This window comes from Oncorhynchus mykiss, chromosome 28 (assembly GCF_057628025.1).
Source record: "Oncorhynchus mykiss isolate SJ-2025 chromosome 28, ASM5762802v1, whole genome shotgun sequence".
NCBI classification, from domain to species: Eukaryota; Metazoa; Chordata; class Actinopteri; order Salmoniformes; family Salmonidae; genus Oncorhynchus; species Oncorhynchus mykiss.
The window spans coordinates 35,016,366-35,035,161 of NC_143049.1; the positions used below are offsets into that span (position 1 = coordinate 35,016,366).

The window sequence follows — 18,796 nt, forward strand, 5'->3', positions numbered from 1 at the left end:
ATATGTATAGTTATCCTCTCTTAAAAGATGCACTATGCATAAATCAATTCTGATAGTTAGCCTAATTTCAGCTTTTGTGACAAAACAAGCAAGTATAGTGTATAAGAATCATTCTAGCATCTAAACCATTGTGAAACATATTTTCCATAACAAAAATATTGTAATTTCAGCTGGTGTACAAAACCAAAAGTAAAAGATACAAAAACAAAACTTAAAAACGGGAAGCATAGTTATCACACATATAGAACAGATCTTACGCTTCTTAGACTTGCTTTGCATGATAATTACAGATCTATAAGTCACATTTCTATGGGAATTTTGTTGGGTCTGCCAAAAAAAGTTACATATTGCAGCTTTAAAATGTATAGAGAAAGATTAGAAATATCTCGGTCTAGGGGGGATTTTTTTGTTGTTCAATGATACATGAATGCCAGGACAGTCTAACTGAAAAGTTAGACTACTTCAAGAGAATACAAATTGACTGGTGCAAAGTCAGTGGGCTATTGAAAGAGACAAGTTATCAATGATGAGCCTCTTTTCTTGTGTGGAATAAAAAAGTCAGACGATAAAGATGTCATCCAGGAGAGACAGAGGCCTCTACTTTCAGCAGGCTCCATTGTCCTTCCTGTGTGATGGTGAAATGAGCACGGATTTGAATCATTTTTCAACATTTGACAGTCATTCAAAAGATGGTCTCAATACACTGGGTACAATGGAGTCTCCGAAGATGTGGTTTGGGTATAGCCGAATTCAAGAGGTCTAATCTTGGTCTGAAACTGGGTCTTGAGGGCTCTAGACAACTACAGACATGTGACCTTCTATTGAAGACCTTTGTCGGATGGTGTGGCCACTCCTACATGGTACTGAATGTTAAGAAAACCAAGCATATGGCTATTGGAGCTCACTGACACCAATGAGGACTCTTATCAATGGTGAGCCAGTGGAGACCATTGATCAGTACAAATATTTTGGCGCTTTCCTTGACAGCAAACTAAGTTGAGGCCAATGTGGATGCTATGTGTGCAAAGGGAAATTGGTGCTTGTTCTTCCTGAGGAATCTCTGCAGTCTCAGAGTGGATAAGACTATTTTCTATAGATCATTCATTGAGTCCAAAAGTATGTGGACACACATTGCTGCAGGGACTTAGTGAGGTCAGGCACTGATTTTGGGTGATCAAGCCTGGCTCAAAGTTGGCGTTTGAATTCATCCCAAATGTGTTTGATGGGGTTGAGGTCAGGGGCTCTGTGCAAGCCAGTCAAGTTCTTCCACACCGATCTCAACAAACCATTTCTGTATGGACCTCGCTGTGTGCACGGGGGCATTGTGATCCTGAAACAGGAAAGGGCCTTCCCCAAACTGTTGCCACAAAGTTGGAAACACAGAATCGTCTAGAATGTCATTGTATGCTGTAGCGTTAAGATTTCCCTTCACTGGAACTAAGGGGCCAAGCCCGGACAATGAAAAACAACCCGAGACAATTATTCTTTCTCCACCAAACTTTACAGTTGCCACTATGCATTCGGGCAGGTAGCATTCTCCTGCCATCTGCCAAACCCAGATTTGTCCATTGGACTGCCAGATGGTGAAGCATGATTAATCACTCTAGAGAGCGTGTTTCCACTGCTCCAGATTCCAATGGTGGCTAGCATTACACCACTCCAGCCGATGTTTGGCATTGCGCATGGTGATCTTAGACTTGTGTGCGGCCATGGAAACCCATTTCATGAAGCTCCCGACAAACGTTTCTTGTGGTGACGTTGCTTACAGAGGCAGTTTGTAACCATAATTTGCAAATAAATTCATTATAAATCCTACAATGTGATTTTCTGGAATTTTCTTTCTCATTTTGTCTGTCATAGTTGAAGCGTACCTATGATGAAAATTACAGGCCTCTCTCATCTTTTTAAGTGGGAGAACTTGCACAATTGGTGGCTGACTAAATACTTTTTTTGCCTCAGTGTATCTTCACCAGTCCTATTTATGATATTATTTACAAAGATTATACTGGTTAAAAAAAATAATCTTCAAAAATAATGTGTTTTTTTAACAATTCGTATATTTGAGTCTGACCATAATATTTGTTTTGTCTTTTCTGATTAAACAGAAATCGCAACCAACTTTCTATGGCTTGTCCTTAAAAAAGCAATATTATTTCATTTTCAAATAACCGAAAGTAAGATGTTGTAATCTGAATAAAGGGAAAAAGGCCATTCTTACTAATGTGCTAGAGAACTGGTTCGGTTTTAAGAATAACTTTTGTAAGACTGAAGCCTTTAGTAAGATGTCTAATGCTTTAATATTTAAATCATTGCTGCCTTCCACATTTATATTCATTATATAAATAGGCCCGTTTAACTTAGTCTGGCTTGCCATTCCAAATACCTAGTTGCTAGGTGTAGGCAAGGCCATAAGCAAATAGGTAAACTGGGATATAACTAAAGAGTTAAATCAGGGTGATTTTTCCACAAATAGGCAGGTATTTTCCTTTCCATGTAAGATATTATCTATCTTTGCTAACTTGCCATTAAATTGTATTGTTGTGAGGTCATTTCTTTGTTTTTTGGGATATTAACACAGAGTTTCGTCCACTTCACCGTCAGACCGTTTTAATTTTAATTTAACTATAAGGTAATGTAAAGGTTGTTTTTTGTTGTGATCAAATACGTAATATAGTACATTTATCATTATTTGGCTGAAATCCAGAGAGGTTAGAAAAAGTATCTAGATCCTCTATGAGGCTGTGGAATGATCCAAATAGTGGTTTTAAAAGAAAACATGAATCATCAGCGTACAATGACACCTTTGTTTTTAAACCCTGGATTTCTAGCCCCTTGATATTATTATTATCTGATTTTAAAGGCTAACATTTCGATGGCCATAATAAATAGATATGACAATAGTGAACAACCTTGTTTTATTCCTCGACAGTTTAACACTTTCCAATCAAATCAAAGTTTATTTGTCACGTGCGCCAAATACAACAGGTGTAGGTAGACCTTACAGTGAAATGCTTACTTACAGGCTCTAACCAACAGTGCAATTTCTAAAAGGTATTAGGTGAACAATAAGTAAGTAAAGAAATAAAAACAAGAGTAAAAAGACAGTGAAAAATAACAGTAGCGAGGCTATATACAGTAGCGAGGCTATATACAGTAGCGAGGCTATATACAGTAGAGGCTATAAGAGTAGCGAGGCTATATACAGTAGTGAGGCTATAAGAGTAGCGAGGCTATATACAGTAGCGAGGCTATATACAGTAGCGAGGCATTAAGAGTAGCGAGGCTATAAGAGTAGCGAGGCTATAAGAGTAGCGAGGCTATATACAGTAGCGAGGCATTAAGAGTAGCGAGGCTATATACAGGCACCGGTTAGTTGGGCTGAGAAGTAGCCATTATTTACTATTTTCCACATTGTATAAGAGATTCTCCAAAATGTAAATATTATATATCAATTCCAGTCATACTTTATCAAACACCTTTTCATAGCCAGCTATGAACTTAAGACCTGGTTTCCCAGATTTGTCATAGTGTTCTTTTGTTTCCAGTACTTGTCTTATATAATCTCCAACGTCTCGTCCATGTAAAACAGCAGTGTTATTGGGATGAATAATATACGACAATGCCTTTGTAATTCTGTGTGCTATGCATTTTGCATTACAACACTGAAGTGTAAGGGGCCTCCAATTTTTTTTTACATGGACTGGTTCTTTATATTTACCACTTGGGTTCTGTTTCAGTAATAATAAAATCAGAACTTCTTGCCGAGTATCTGATAATCTACCATTTGTACAGGAGTGGTTAAAACATGCTAATAACGGTCCTCTGAGTACATCACAAAAGGTTTGGTATACCGCAACTGGTAGGCCATCCAATTTTCCCCGTCTTTAGGCTTTAATTGCATCAGGAAGTTCCAGGATTGCATCAGGAAGTTCCAGGAAGTTCCTCCTCGTCTTCACATGAGTCTTTCTGTACAGCTGTTCCTTTTACATTATTCATAGAAAACAAATCCTTCCAATTCACTTTGATTAGTGTAGATGGAGGAGACTGAAATGAAAACATATGCTTAAAGTACTTTGCTTCCTCTTTCAAAATATAACTTGGTTGACTCCGTCATTTGTAACAAGAGTTTCAGTAAATTATTTTTGGTAGAATTTCTGCCGTATGTTGAAGATTACAAAATAATTGTGTATTTTTCCCCATATTACATTGTGTATATTGATTGTCATGTGTCCATTGATTAATCCACTCAGACTGTATGTGTGTGTGAGTGTGTGATGCTGTAGTCCGTCCCCCCCAGATCGGCTGTGCCATGGTACAGTCCAGGGAGGCACTGTGAGTCCTGCCTAGTACTGTCGGCAGTCCATTTTTGGAACCCCGACTAGAATAGAGCATCTCTACTTGCATGAAACCGTTTCCAGTTCGTCATGGCAATGTATAATAAGGGCAGACGCCGCAATCAAAGATGTGAGTAGTTAGTCATGTTTCTATGTAAAGGTGTGAGTAGTTAGTCATGTTTCTATGTAAAGATGTGAGTAGTTAGTCATGTTTCTATGTAAAGATGTGAGTAGTTAGTCATGTTTCTATGTAAAGTTGTGAGTAGTTAGTCATGTTTCTATGTAAAGATGTGAGTAGTTAGTCATGTTTCTATGTAAAGATGTGAGTAGTTAGTCATGTTTCTATGTAAAGATGTGAGTAGTTAGTCATGTTTCTATGTAAAGGTGTGAGTAGTTAGTCATGTTTCTATGTAAAGGTGTGAGTAGTTAGTCATGTTTCTATGTAAAGATGTGAGTAGTTAGTCATGTGTCTATGTAAAGGTGTGAGTAGTTAGTCATGTGTCTATGTAAAGGTGTGAGTAGTTAGTCATGTTTCTATGTAAAGATGTGAGTAGTTAGTCATATTTCTATGTAAAGATGTGAGTAGTTAGTCATATTTCTATGTAAAGATGTGAGTAGTTAGTCATGTTTCTATGTAAAGGTGTGAGTAGTTAGTCATGTTTCTATGTAAAGGTGTGAGTAGTTAGTCATGTTTCTATGTAAAGATGTGAGTAGTTAGTCATATTTCTATGTAAAGATGTGAGTAGTTAGTCATATTTCTATGTAAAGATGTGAGTAGTTAGTCATGTTTCTATGTAAAGGTGTGAGTAGTTAGTCATGTTTCTATGTAAAGACGTGAGTAGTTAGTCATGTTTCTATGTAAAGACGTGAGTAGTTAGTCATGTTTCTATGTAAAGATGTGAGTAGTTAGTCATATTTATATGTAAAGATGTGAGTAGTTAGTCATATTTCTATGTAAAGATGTATTGATTACATCATTATTGTATTTACAGAATTACATTATGTACAGTAGAATTTGCACAATTTGTGCTTCTCACATTCGCCTGAAATGAATGAATGAAATGGATGGACCTCCTCTAAGTGGAGAGACAAGAGTATTGCCCCAGTCACTCGGTTACATCATGCCCCAGTCACTCGGTTACATCATGCCCCAGTCACTCGGTTACATCATGCCTTCAGTCACTCGGTTACATCATGCCCCAGTCACTCGGTTACATCATGCCCCAGTCACTCGGTTACATCATGCCTTCAGTCACTCGGTTACATCATGCCCCAGTCACTCAGTTACATCATGCCCCAGTCACTCGGTTACATCATTAAACTAAACCTCAGGCAGTTGATTCCAAAAGAGAACTGAAGTGGAGACAACAGCAAGTCAACAGTAATAGCAAATGAGATGATAACAAGGATTGTGTGTGTACGTAAGGCAGGGGTTCCCAAACCTTTCTGACCCGCGATCCCATTTTGATATCCATGTAAAGAAAATGATGTAATCAACGGCCAATGTTTACTTTTTTAAAATTGGGGCTATGACAGTCTGTTACAAATCAGTCTGACAGTATTTCCATCTGAAGGAAGTATGCATCAGGAAGGTGTTGGGAAGTTCAGAAGATCATCAGGCAATAATGTTGTATGAGCTTCTGTGTAGAAAAGAATAACATTGATGAATGATATTTTCCCGGTCTTGTCCACTCTGTTCTAATGAGTCCTTGTGGGCATTGTAGAGGGAAACAGAAGACATGCACATGTTCCTGAGAGTATTATCTCTCAGTGATCAGGTCATAATATTTTGTAACTTATACCGAGCCACATTTGTAGGAAGAAACCACTCTGTTATTTACAACCATATCTAGCGGCTACCGGAGGTTACCGAGATATTTATTTTATCTGAATTTCCCATGTGGAGTCGCGACCCCTAGTTTGTGAAACACTGATGTGAGGAGTGTTTTGGAATGTCATCATATGCCTTAGATAATGCCTTATCAATGTTAGTTAGTTAACATTAGGCTATATCTAACATTATAGAATATAGAGAGTTCTATTGAGTGGACAATTTTTTAAGTGTTTTTTTGGAGTTGAAATGCCATAATATGCTTTAAAATGCCAAAGTAGTGGGCAGGCTGAGGCAGGGATTCAATCTGTATAGCGCTGCCGACAATGCGGCTTTAAAAGGTAACATTCCTGCGTTCGCGAAGACCGCGTTCATGGTAAACGATGCATATGTAAGCTCAATCGGAGATGACCTTTTAACAGTGCATCGTCGAAAAAGGGGATTGCAGTTACAGTGTTGACTATAGAGTCATATTGTGCAAAGCCAGCAGCCTTTTGACCTGGTATCTGAGTGATCTGATAGGTCACTAAATCCATAGAGGAGCACTAATTTAGTATGGATACTAGGAAAAGAAGTCTTAGTTTGAAGTCAAAAGTTATTTTATCTATTCAATCCAAGGCATGTTATCGACAAACGCATAGCATTTGACCTTTAAAGGTGATTTTACACTTCAGCCGACATGCACAGCGTTTATTGGGAATGCGATCTCCGCAAACATCGGGTAAAATGTTGGCGTTGTTGGCTATCTAGTGCAATGCTCTACAACGCGCCTTGGATTAAATCACGGCCTGTCTTGGCTCAGCATCAGGGGGGCTATACACTCTTAGAAAAAAAGTGCTTTCTAGAAACTAAAATGGATCTTCTCGGTCCCCATTGGAGAACCTTGTTGGTTGCAGGTAGAACCTTTTCCACACAGGGTTCTACATGGAACCCCAAATGGTTCTACCTGGAACTAAAAAGGTTTGTACCTGGAACCAAAAAGTGTTCTCCTACGGGGAGTGTTGAAAAACCCTTTTTTTCTAAGAGTGTAGGAGAGGTTCTTTCTGGCAGGTATGATGTGCCAAACCTCTGAGCCAAGTTTGTCTGTGGAAAACAAGTTTGCTCATCCCCATTAGCTATATGGAGAATAGACTGGTAGGGAGCGCAGATGGATACACTTGTAGAATATCAAATAGTACTTTTTTTAAATGTTATTTTTTAAACATCCATTCTTGATCACAAAAAAAACCTACTTTTGCCAGTCTCCTGCATGATAAAGCCATATACTGAACCATAGATATCAGCCAAGCCCTTAAAGAAAGATAAGATAACTCATACCTGGCTCTCCCAGACATCCAGACCTTAAAAGCACAGTTATTATCTGATGGTATCTGTTACCAACGACATGAGAGGTCTCTTACACATTCAAATTCAAGGCACATCGAAACTCTCAAAAAACTCTATCATGAACACAATCTGCTGTTCACTCAAGCAACTATACTTTATTGTACATAGCTAGTCCAATAGAGTTACCATACTGTAGTTTCCTAAAAGGGAGGCATAGACCAAGTGACTGTGAGAGCTCTCAGCAGCAGCTTTGATGGTCTCTAAAACACAGACTGTTCCCTCCATCAAGGCCTGTGGACAGGGATAAGAATGGTTTGAAGAGAGTACAAGCTGATGTAACAATGCTAATGCTGTACATTCTGCTAAATGGGGATGGGTTTGGCACTTCAGATGTCCTTTGATATCCTTTTAGCCAAAATAGAACATTGTAAAAGGTCAGAGTTCAAATTGTATTTATATGCATGTTCTTAAGTCGTGGTCATTGCTTAGCAACACATTATTTGTGTGTGTACCTTGCCTTGCGCACACACACAACACACCCACATGTACTCTCTCTCTCACACACACACACTCTGTCTCTCACCATATGCACACACTCTCTTACACAACCCCAAAGCACACAATTATATGATTAGTATAATGACTGACATCAATCACAGTACTGTGTGTTCCCTGGATGAACGGCACAGTGTTCACTTAGAGTCCCACTCTTATCATTAGTGACCTCAGCAGGATTCCAGGGGAGAACGTACTCTGTTGAGTGCCACTCTATCATTAGTGACCTCAGCAGGAGTCCAGCGGAGAGTGTCTTTTATGGAATGGATGAGTTGTTCATCAAAACCCTCACAGAGTATGAATGTAAGAAAGGCACTGTGTGATCTACTGTAGCTGTCTCTGTGATGTAGCTGTATGTATGTGTTTTCTGTGTCTGCGTGCTTGTGCCTGTCTGTCCTATTACCTTGAGAGACCCTCAGGGCTCATAGGATTGAGCCGACAGACAGACGCTTCAACACTGATATCATCTCACTCCCCGACCAGTGTCCTGCCACTCTGAATGGGACAGGGATGAGGTGTGAGTCAGTGCTGTCAATGTGTGTGCAGATGTTTCCTTATCTGTTGTACTACTCTGTATTTATTCAGGGAAAACCCATTGAGACCAGGGTGTCATTCCCAAGGGTGCCCTGATCACAACAATACGACAACCAATGTACAACAAAACGGCAATCGATACAAAACAGTTACATTCCTCAGCTGCTAGGTCTTCACTCAGCACCCTGAACTGCCGGAGAGGCACCAGAACATCCAAATTGTAACGAGTTCTGCAAATTGTCCCAGCAGTGAGGCGCATTAAGACTTAAATGCGGATTTACCTAATTCAGCGGAGACCCGAGGAAGTTAACTAACCCTGTGAACTGGTTTAGGTAACACATCTTTATTCTTCAATAAGGAAGTTAGGCAAGTCGGGAAGCTTGTGTAGTAGAGCTTTGTAAACAAAAAGGGAGAAATTAAGAGATCTACGGGACTTTAATGAGGACCAGCCAACCTTTTGATAGAGGACGCAGTGAGGAGTATTAGAACTGTCACCTGTGATAAAGCGAAGGGCGCTGTGGTAGACGGCATCCAAAGGTTTAGGAGAAATGATAAGCTGCATTCTGGTAAATTGAGTCGCCATAGTCAAGAACTGGCAGGGAAGTTGACTCTACAATCTGCTTGCTGCTGTTTCGGGAGAGGCAAGATCTATTTCTAAAGAAGCCTGCTTTACACTTGTGCTTTTTAACTAGTTCATCAGTGTTTTTTAAACATTAAATCCTTGTCAATCCAAAACCCCAGATATTTTTAGAAGAAAAAAAAACTTGCCCAAATGAATAGCCCCGTTGGAAAATATAAATGGACTGTTTGAAAATGTGAATCACATTTTCTTTTTTCTCCCGTATCCCAGTTTGGGAATACCTGTCCTCGGCCAATGACTTCTCCAAAAGATAACTGGAGTCAGGAGTCAGCTAACCTGGAGTCAGGAGTCAGCTAACCTGGAGTCCAATCAATGAGATTGGAGATGATGTTTAGAGCTGCCCTGCCCTATAAAAAAAACACTCACAATTGGAGTTTGTTATTCACAAGAAGCATTACCTGATGTGAACCATGCCTCAAACAAAAGAAATCTCAGAAGACCTAAGATTAATTGTTGACTTGCATTGAGCTGGAAAGGGTTACAAAAGTACCTCTAAAAGCCTTGACGTTCATCAGTCCACACGGTAAGACACATTGTATATAAATGGAGAAAGTTCAGCACTGTTGCTACTCTCCCTAGGAGTGGCCGTCCTGCAAAGATGACTGCAAGAGCACAGCACAGAATGTTCAACGAGGTGAAGAAGAATCCTAGAGTGTCAGAGTGGAACATGCTAACAACTATGTTGACGAGGCCACTAAACCAAAATGGTGTTCATGGGAGGACACCATGGAAGAATCCACTGCTGTCCAACAAAACATTACAGCACGCCTGAAGTTTGCAAAAGAGCACTTGGGTGTTCCACAGCGCTACTGGCTAAATATTCGGTGAACAGATTACAGTTGAGTTGTTTGGAAGGAACATAAAAAAAGGCACAAGCACACCAACATCAAAACCTCATCCCAACTGTAAAGTATTGTGGAGAGAGCATCATGGTTTGGGGCTGCTTTGCTTGGATCATCGATGGAAAAATGAATTCCCAAGTTCATCAAGACATTTTGCCGGAGAATGTAAGGCTATCTGTCCGCCAATTGAAGCTCAACATAAGTTAGGTGATGCAACAGGACAACGACCCAAAACACAGAAGCAAATCAACAGAATTGCTTCAACAGAAAAAAAATACGCCTTCTGGAGTGGCCCAGTCAGAGTCCTGACCTCAACCAGATTGAGATGCTGTGGCATGACTTCAAAAGAGCGGTTCACACCAGACATCACAAGAATATTGCTGAACTGAAACAGTTTTGTAAAGATGAATGGTTCAATAATCCTCCTGACCGTTGTGCAGGTCTGATCCGCAACTACAGAAAAAGTTTGGTTGAGGTTATTGCTGCCAAAGGAGGGTCAACCAGTTGTAAAATCCAAGAGTTCACATTCCCACCCTGCACTGTGAATGTTTACACGGTGTGTTCAATAAAGACATGAAAACATATAATTGTTTGTGTGTTATTAGTTTAAGCAGACTGTGTTTCTCTATTGTTGTGACGTAGATGAAGATCAGATACAATTGTATGACCAATTTATGCAGAAATCCAAGTAATTCCAAAGGGTTCATATACTTTTTCTTGCCACTGTATAAGTGCTGCTCTCCACTTTCTGGAGGACCGAGTTTTCAAATCAGTGGAATTAGAGTATGATAGCTAAGGAGATGGAGAAAACACCTGTCCCCGGATTACATCTTCAAACTAAGGTCAACCATGGCATCCATGACAGGGAGAAGCGTCCATTCCAGAAAAGATAGTCTAGCTTGCTACATTTTCAGATATTACACGTTTCTAATTTTGACAAAGTCTTTTTCATTTCAAGTTAAAGTGTACTGTTAGCTAGCTCGTTATTCATATCTCAGAGCCATTTGCTTTGCTAGTTATAGCTGGTTTGTTAGCTAACATTGAATCTAGTTGGTTAGCTACCTGCAGATTCATGCAGGGTAGAAACATCATAAATTGTGATTATGGTTCATTGTTTAGCTAGCTAGTGACATGTCGTGACAAAATAATCCACTATGCAAGCATCCATTTCAATAGGGTGAGTAAAATGGTCAGTGAGCTGTTCGCTCATTTGTGTATGGAAGTAGCTAGCAAGCTAGCCAACGTTAGCCAGTTAGTTTGGGTGCTTGACTGCTGTTGTTAGGTCAGCTAGCTGTATGATCTGTGTAGTATAGTAATATTATTCGTATCTCAGAACCATTTACTTTGCTAGATATAGCCTAATGTTAACTAACTAACATTGAACCTGGTTGGTTAGCTACCTGCAGATTCATGCAGGGTAGTAACGTCATGAGTTGGGATTATGGTTTATTGTTTAGCTAGCTAGCTACAGGTCTTAGACTTGACACCATCAAAAATCACACATTGTGTCTGTCCTGTCTGACCACTTCCAATAAGCCTGCTTTCAGTAAACCTTTGAATGAGTGTTTAACAGTGTGAAAGACCTTGGAAAGATCTATAAATAGGGCAGCACAATGATTTTTTATCATCTAGGCAATTTAACACATCTAAAACAAGCGCAGCTGCTGAAACGGTGTTATGTCCAGGTATAAAACCAGACGGGTGCACATTAAGAGTAGAGTGAGAAGTTAAAGTTATTAGCTGCCAGTTGGCCATGGATTCTAAAAGTATGTGTGGTCTGTGTGAAGCGTTCAGACAGTGATCCTGCAGCTGCTGTCTTGTCTTCCAGACATCAACATGGCAGGAGAACCAAGACCCTACAGGCCAAAGGTGGTGGGCTCCAAGAGGCCCCTCTCCTCTCTCTACAGGTCAGAGTCATAGCATGACCATAGAAATAGATTGTCATTCTGTGAGCAGGACAACCATAGAAAACACTTTGTACTACTCTATAAATAGAGTTGGCTAAAGGAGCGTTTCTCAAACCCTTTTTTTTTTTTGTGCCAGAGAGTGACAAGCTATGCCCACTTCCTTCTTGGAAGACCACTTTCATTAAAACCACTTACATTAATAAACCACTTACACTGAAAAACCCACTTACATTTATAAAACCCACTTACACTAAAAACCCACTTACATTAATACTAGCCCTTGAGTAGGGACAAAATCAGTGTCAACCATACCAGGGACTGATCAACATCCCTTTTATTGTTTTGGCAGTGTATCAGTGGCTTATTGTATGTACATCTCTATTTCTGTCTTTAGTGGCTATGAGTTTGACTACGACTATTACAGAGAGGATTTCTACAGCAGGTATGGAAATCATTCTGCTCTGTTCTATTCTAGTATTTGTTTTGGTAAACAATGTACTCCGCTTTACCTATTTAACTACTTCTTAAAACTTTTGCCCCTCTCACCTTTCCTCGTCTCCCCAGATTATTTGATTATCATGGACGCGTGGTGGAGCCCCCCATCCGATCGCCAATACCGGCCAAACGCTCTCGTGTCTTGGTCCCGTCCCTGCGGCGAATCAAATCTTCCTTGCCGGTCAGGACCTGCTCTGACTCCTTTTCTTCTTCCAGACCTCTTCCTCCGTCCTCGCCTCTACCTCTCACATCTGGGTCTTCAGCTGCAGGACATATGTGTATGTCTAGTACTCTAGTCACTCTATCCTCCCCTCTGCCTCTATCCTCCCCTCTCTCTGACCTACTCTTTCTCCCTCTACCCCCCCCCCCCTCTGTCCTACTCTTTCTCTCTCTGTCCTACTCTGGCTGCCTCTATCCTCCCCTCTCTCTGACCTACTCTTTCTCCCTCTCTCCCTCCCCTACTCTTTCTCCCTCTCTCCTCCCCTCTCTCTGTCCTACTCTTTCTCCCTCTATCCTCCCCTCTCTGTCCTACTCTTTCTCCCTCTATCTCCTCCCCTCTCTGTCCTACTCTTTCCCCCTCTCTCCTCCCCTCTCTCTGTCCTACTCTTTCTCCCTCTATCCTCCCCTCTCTCTGTCCTACTCTTTCTCCCTCTATCCTCCCCTCCCGCTGTCCTACTCTTTCTCCCTCTATCCTCCCCTCTCTCTGTCCTGCTCTTTCTCCCTCTATCCTCCCCTCTCTCTGTCCTACTCTTTCTCCCTCTATCCTCCCCTCTCTCTGTCCTACTCTTTCTCCCTCTATCCTCCCCTCTCTGTCCTACTCTTTCTCCCTCTATCCTCTCCTCTCTCTATCCTACTCTTTCTCCCTCTATCCTCCCCTCTCTCTGTCCTACTCTTTCTCCCTCTATCCTCCCCTCTCTCTGTCCTACTCTTTCTCCCTCTATCCTCCCCTCTCTCTGACCTACTCTTTCTCCCTCTATCCTCCCTCTCTCTGTCCTACTCTTTCTCCCTCTCTCCTCCCTTCTCTCTGACCTACTCTTTCTCCCTCTCTCTGTCCTACTCTTTCTCCCTCTATCCTCCCCTCTCTCTGTCCTACTCTTTCTCCCTCTATCCTCCCCTCTCTCTATCCTACTCTTTCTCCCTCTATCCTCCCCTCTCTCTGTCCTACTCTTTCTCCCTCTATCCTCCCCTCTCTCTGACCTACTCTTTCTCCCTCTATCCTCCCCTCTCTCTATCCTAGTCTTTCTCCCTCTATCCTCCCCTCTCTCTGTCCTACTCTTTCTCCCTCTATCCTCCCCTCTCTGTCCTACTCTTTCTCCCTCTATCCTCCCCTCTCTCTGTCCTACTCTTTCTCCCTCTCTCCTCCCCTCTCTCTGACCTACTCTTTCTCCCTCTATCCTCCCTCTCTCTGTCCTACTCTTTCTCCCTCTCTCCTCCCCTCTCTCTATCCTCCTCTTTCTCCCTCTATCCTCCCCTCTCTCTGTCCTACTCTTTCTCCCTCTCTCCTCCCCTCTCGCTATCCTACTCTTTCTTCCTCTATCCTCCCCTCTCTGTTCTACTCTTTCTCCCTCTCTCCTCCCCTCTCTCTATCCTACTCTTTCTCCCTCTATCCTCCCCTCTCTTTCCTACTCTTTCTCCCTCTATCCTCTCCTCCCTCTGTCCTACTCTTTCTCCCTCTATCCTCCCCTCTCTCTGTCCTACTCTTTCTCCCTCTATCCTCTCCTCTCTCTATCCGACTATTTCTCCCTCTATCCTCCCCTCTCTCTGTCCTACTCTTTCTCTCACTGTCCTACCTCTATCCTCCCCCTGTCCTACTCTTTCTCCGGCTCCTCTGTCCTCCCCTCTCTCTCCCCTCTCTGTCTTCGGATCCTCTGTCCTCCCCTCTCATTTCTCTGTCCTCCCCTCTCCCTCTGTTCTCACCCCTATCTCTGTCCTCCCCTCTCTCCCCCTTCGGCACTGCTCTGTCTGTCTCCTACTCTTTGACATAACTGTTTTGGTGAAGTCATAGTTAGAAGCATATTCTTTTCAAGAAACATAATTTGTCTACGTTTTTGTATATTCCCAGTAAAGACCGACCAGTTGGTAACCATCAAACAGGAGCTGTCCCAGATCAAGACCAAGATCGACTCTCTACTGGGGCGTCTGGAGAGGATTGAGAGACAGCATTGCACAGAGGCAGGTAAGAGTGTTCAGACTGTGTGTGTCCTGTTTTGTGTGAGTGTCAGACTAACCTTTAACCTGACCTCATCTTCTCTCTATCTCTCATCCCCCCCTTCCCCCCTTCCCCCAGCAGCCCAGAGGAAACAGGGAGGAGTGTATAAGTGTCTCCGTGCCAAAACAGCGGACCTCTCCGAAGACTTGGAGGCGGGAGAGATGACAGATGAAGCCAACGAGGATGTCTTTGACGATGAAGGCACTAACGATATGGTGAGGAGGCCAAGGGTTATTTTAGGTATTTTAATAGTATCCCCATTAGCTGTTGCAAAAGCAGCAACTAATCTTCCTGGGGCCCACACAAAACATAATACAGAACGACAGAATACAGAACTTCATTAGACAAGAACAGCTCAAGGACAGAACTACATAAAACAATTTTTTAAATGTCAAGTTAGAGGTTAGTCTGTCATCGTACATCTGAAGTCTTAATGGGGTCAAATGACACCCTATTCCCCTATGTAGTGCACTACTTTTGCCCAGAGCCCTATGTGGATGATACCTAAGCAGCATTATGAGTAAGCCACTGTGTGTTGTTAAACAATATACAATGGGTGAGTCTAATCCTGAATGCTGAATGGTTAAAACAGTATCACTGCTTACTGTGTTGTTTTCTTCTTTGCAGATAGAAAACCACTTATCAGACATTGACAATTGAGAGAGGTCAGTTATTACTCAGGTGACATGTTTGGTTCAATTTAAACGTGTTAATTAGAAGTGTTTATTATAAGTGTCAGTGTAAGGGCCAGTGGGTGTAGGCTTTTGTTCCAGCCAAGCGGTAGCGACGGGCATTCCAGATCTTTTGGCTCCGCTCACCGAAAATGAGCCGTCTATTTGGATGAAAAAAAACAACATGAAAAATAGCACATTTCATAGCAAAAAAAAATGCAACATTGCAAAAATTGAGCGTGGACCAGAATGAGGCTTTTCCCCCGACGGCCTATTGTTCCTGCCGTGGCTCAGGAATCACCATCTCCAGGGAATGTTTTTACAACTTACCTACAGATAATCATTGTCCTCCTAAAGCAATAGTAGGATCGTTCCACCAATCCAGTGCCTTTTGAGAAGAGTAAACTTGGTGCAAATTGAAATACATGTACATTTCACAAAAATGTTTCCATTCTGTCATAAAGAGCACATGTTCAACTTAATAAAAAACAATTCCATCTCAAGAGGTTAAAATAAAAAAATGTTTACTACAGGGTTGACGATTTCATTTTAAAATCAGCCATATATCCCTGTCTGACTGGGGAATGGAAGCTTAGTGTGAAACAGGGAGGGGCAATTGAATGCAAGGTAAAAAAAAAATAATAACACACATTGTTAAACATTTTTTTTGCCTGTCTACAGTACCTATGGTATCTATGGTTAACGTGACCCGCTCAGTTTTCCACCACAAAACGGCAGAAAAATGTCCAAAAAGAGTAGAACCAGCTCACCTTCTTTTACAATAATGATGTCTATTTCTTTAGAAAAAAAAGATTGAAAAAAGGAATAGTTTTACTATATTAAAATGAGAGTTCAGTTCATGTAACAAGTGTGACTTTAAAATGAGGAACAGATGTAAATGAATCACATGAAGTAAAAAATAATAATCCTCAGAAATGACTTGTAAAAGCAACAACATAACTAGGGCTTCACAATGATGGTGAAAACTTGACATTTTGGGGTTAAGTGGGTTAAAATATTCCCAGAAGTCACTGCGGGTGCATGGAGGGACATGTAAAAATACGTTTAGCAAGACTTTACTCAGAGAGACAAATGAGTGGCTCGGAGACAGATGCAATTTGGATCCTGAGGTTCACTAAAGAGATCTGTTTGTTTACGAACAACCCATCCCTACCAAGCAGTAAGACACCTGATAGCAATGATCAGCAAATCATAGTCTTCTATCAAGACTTTTAAAATCGGGTTTGTTATGGCTTGGTTGGCACAAAAGCCTTCACTGACACTGCGGATAAGAATGGCCACCTATGCTGTAGATCCACAACTCGTTTGACTTAATATGATTAGTCCATAGAATGCAGGGATTAGCCTGGCCCCAGATCTGTTTGTGTTGTCTTGCCAACTCCTATGGTCTGTCTTGCAAGAGCACAAACAGATCTGGTACCAGGCTAGGAAAACAGCTTTGGTACCAGGCTCGGAAAACAGATCTGGTACCAGGCTAGGAAAACAGATCTGGTACCAGGCTAGGAAAACAGATCTGGTACCAGGCTAGGAAAACAGATCTGGTACCAGGCTAGGAAAACAGATCTGGTATCAGGCTAGGAAAACAGATCTGGTACCAGGCTAGGAAAACAGATATGGTACCAGGCTAGGAAAACAGATCTGGTACCAGGCTAGGAAAACAGATCTGGTACCAGGCTAGGAAAACAGATCTGGTACCAGGCTAGGAAAACAGATCTGGTACCAGGCTAGGAAAACAGATCTGGTACCAGGCTAGGAAAACAGATCTGGTACCAGGCTAGGAATTTGCTCCATAGGAAATTGCTGTGTTTTACTTGTCTTTATTTCAAGTTGAGAAGAACCCAAATAGGCAATCATTATCTTCTAGTTTAATTCACAGTTTTTCTAAATTGCCTGTCATTTTTGGTGTCTATAGCAGTAAAATGGCTGTTTTTCAGCAGTTATCTCTGATGTCTGTTGAGCATGTCAAAAAGACAACCTCTCTCCCTCCCCTTTTCCCTCTGCTGGGTCACATTGAAATGCCCCCTGATTTGTCTAATATTTTTGGGGGCAGAGATCAAAGATTTTTTTTATATAATATTGGGGGAAACTCCTTTCTAAGGTTCTCCTTGATTAGGATGAGGATGTTGACGATAACAATAAAAATATATAATGTTTTGGCTTTTACTGATCATGCCAATGACAATAAGGTTCACAATTAAAATAATTAATCTTATTGTGTGTTGTTTTGCTTCTTGTTCGCAGGGAGGTAAAAATAAAGCCTCATTGGTGGTTTGAAGAATCAATAGACAACATCAGGACCTAAATGACCAATCAATGGAAAAAAGGAAAAGACTCTCAGAGAGAAAGACTCATGGACCAGTGTGCTTGTTTGCCCGTCAAGACACAACACTGTGTGCGTATTGATGCGGTACTACAATGTTGTACTTTAATTTCATACAATACATGTACCAGACTACTGTATTTTATTCTAGTCATCTAAGAAATGAGTTAATGCAGGGTGTGAAAAAAAGAGTTGCTCTCATTGAGTGTGGCTTACATGCACACAATAATGTGATTGTGGATAGTCAGATTAATATAATAGTTAAATTAAAACGTTTACATGCTTTGCAAGAGGAACGATTTCTCTAATAATCCTGTGTACATGGACGCATATGAAAATCAGGCTATCTGATGGCACTCTGATCAATGCCGAAAATCGGCAATCAAAATAAATGTCAGAAAAGCGTCTTCTTTTTTTTAATCGGCATATGCTTACTTTTATTTTGACCTTACACCGATTAAGATAAAACAGAGTAAGGATGTTACATGACTATTGTATAATCTGTCTACTGTCATAAATCAGTTTGATATCGAATTATATTAGTGTGCATGTAAACATGCTCATTGTTCTCAGACTAATAGTTCTGGTTTCAAGGTATTATCGTCTAAAACGTGAATGGCAAAATTCAGAAGAAATGTTTTGTTGGAATTGTGACTTTGCATTTTAATTTATGTGTTGAAACTGTTGTATGGCCACCTATGAAATGGGTTAGGGGACATGAGAAAAAAGGTTTTCGAAATTAGTCTCGCAGGGAGCAGTTTTCAGATGTTTGAAAATGGTAGACCACAAAATTCTGCCATTTTCTTAATATTGGCACTAAAATGTGTGTTATTTAATAAACTACAGTACCAGTCAAAAGTTTGGACACACCTAGTCATTCCAGGGTTTTTCTTTATTTTTTTACTATTTTCTACAATGTCGAATAATAGTGAAGACATCAAAACTATCAAATAACAAAAATGGACTCACAAAAAAAAGTGTTAAACAAATCAAAATATATTTTATATTCTTCAAAGTATGCACCCGTCTTGATGACAGCCTTCCACACTCTTGGCATTCTCTCAACCCATGTTCATGTACAATGGCTGATGAGCACCGATATGTTTTATCT

General features: G+C 40.9%; 1 protein-coding gene across 4 annotated transcripts; it reads left to right on the forward strand.

The window, feature by feature from the left end:
* Positions 1-4,345: 4,345 nt before the first annotated feature.
* LOC110509059 (RNA-binding Raly-like protein) lies at positions 4,346-18,543 on the forward strand. 4 transcript variants are annotated; one of them, XM_090225186.1, is made up of 8 exons: positions 4,346-4,464; positions 11,891-11,969; positions 12,364-12,411; positions 12,534-12,742; positions 14,527-14,640; positions 14,755-14,888; positions 15,301-15,338; positions 17,607-18,543. In XM_090225186.1, the coding sequence occupies exons 1-7, from the start codon at positions 4,425-4,427 to the stop codon at positions 15,331-15,333; spliced, it is 657 nt and encodes a 218-aa protein (XP_090081312.1). In that variant the 5' UTR covers positions 4,346-4,424; the 3' UTR covers positions 15,334-15,338; positions 17,607-18,543. The 4 variants fall into 4 exon arrangements, with proteins under 4 accessions (XP_090081312.1, XP_090081311.1, XP_090081313.1 ...); XM_090225184.1 differs by having other exon boundaries at positions 4,355-4,464; positions 14,752-14,888; XM_090225185.1 differs by lacking the exon at positions 15,301-15,338 and having other exon boundaries at positions 14,752-14,888.
* The last annotated feature ends 253 nt before the right edge of the window (positions 18,544-18,796 follow it).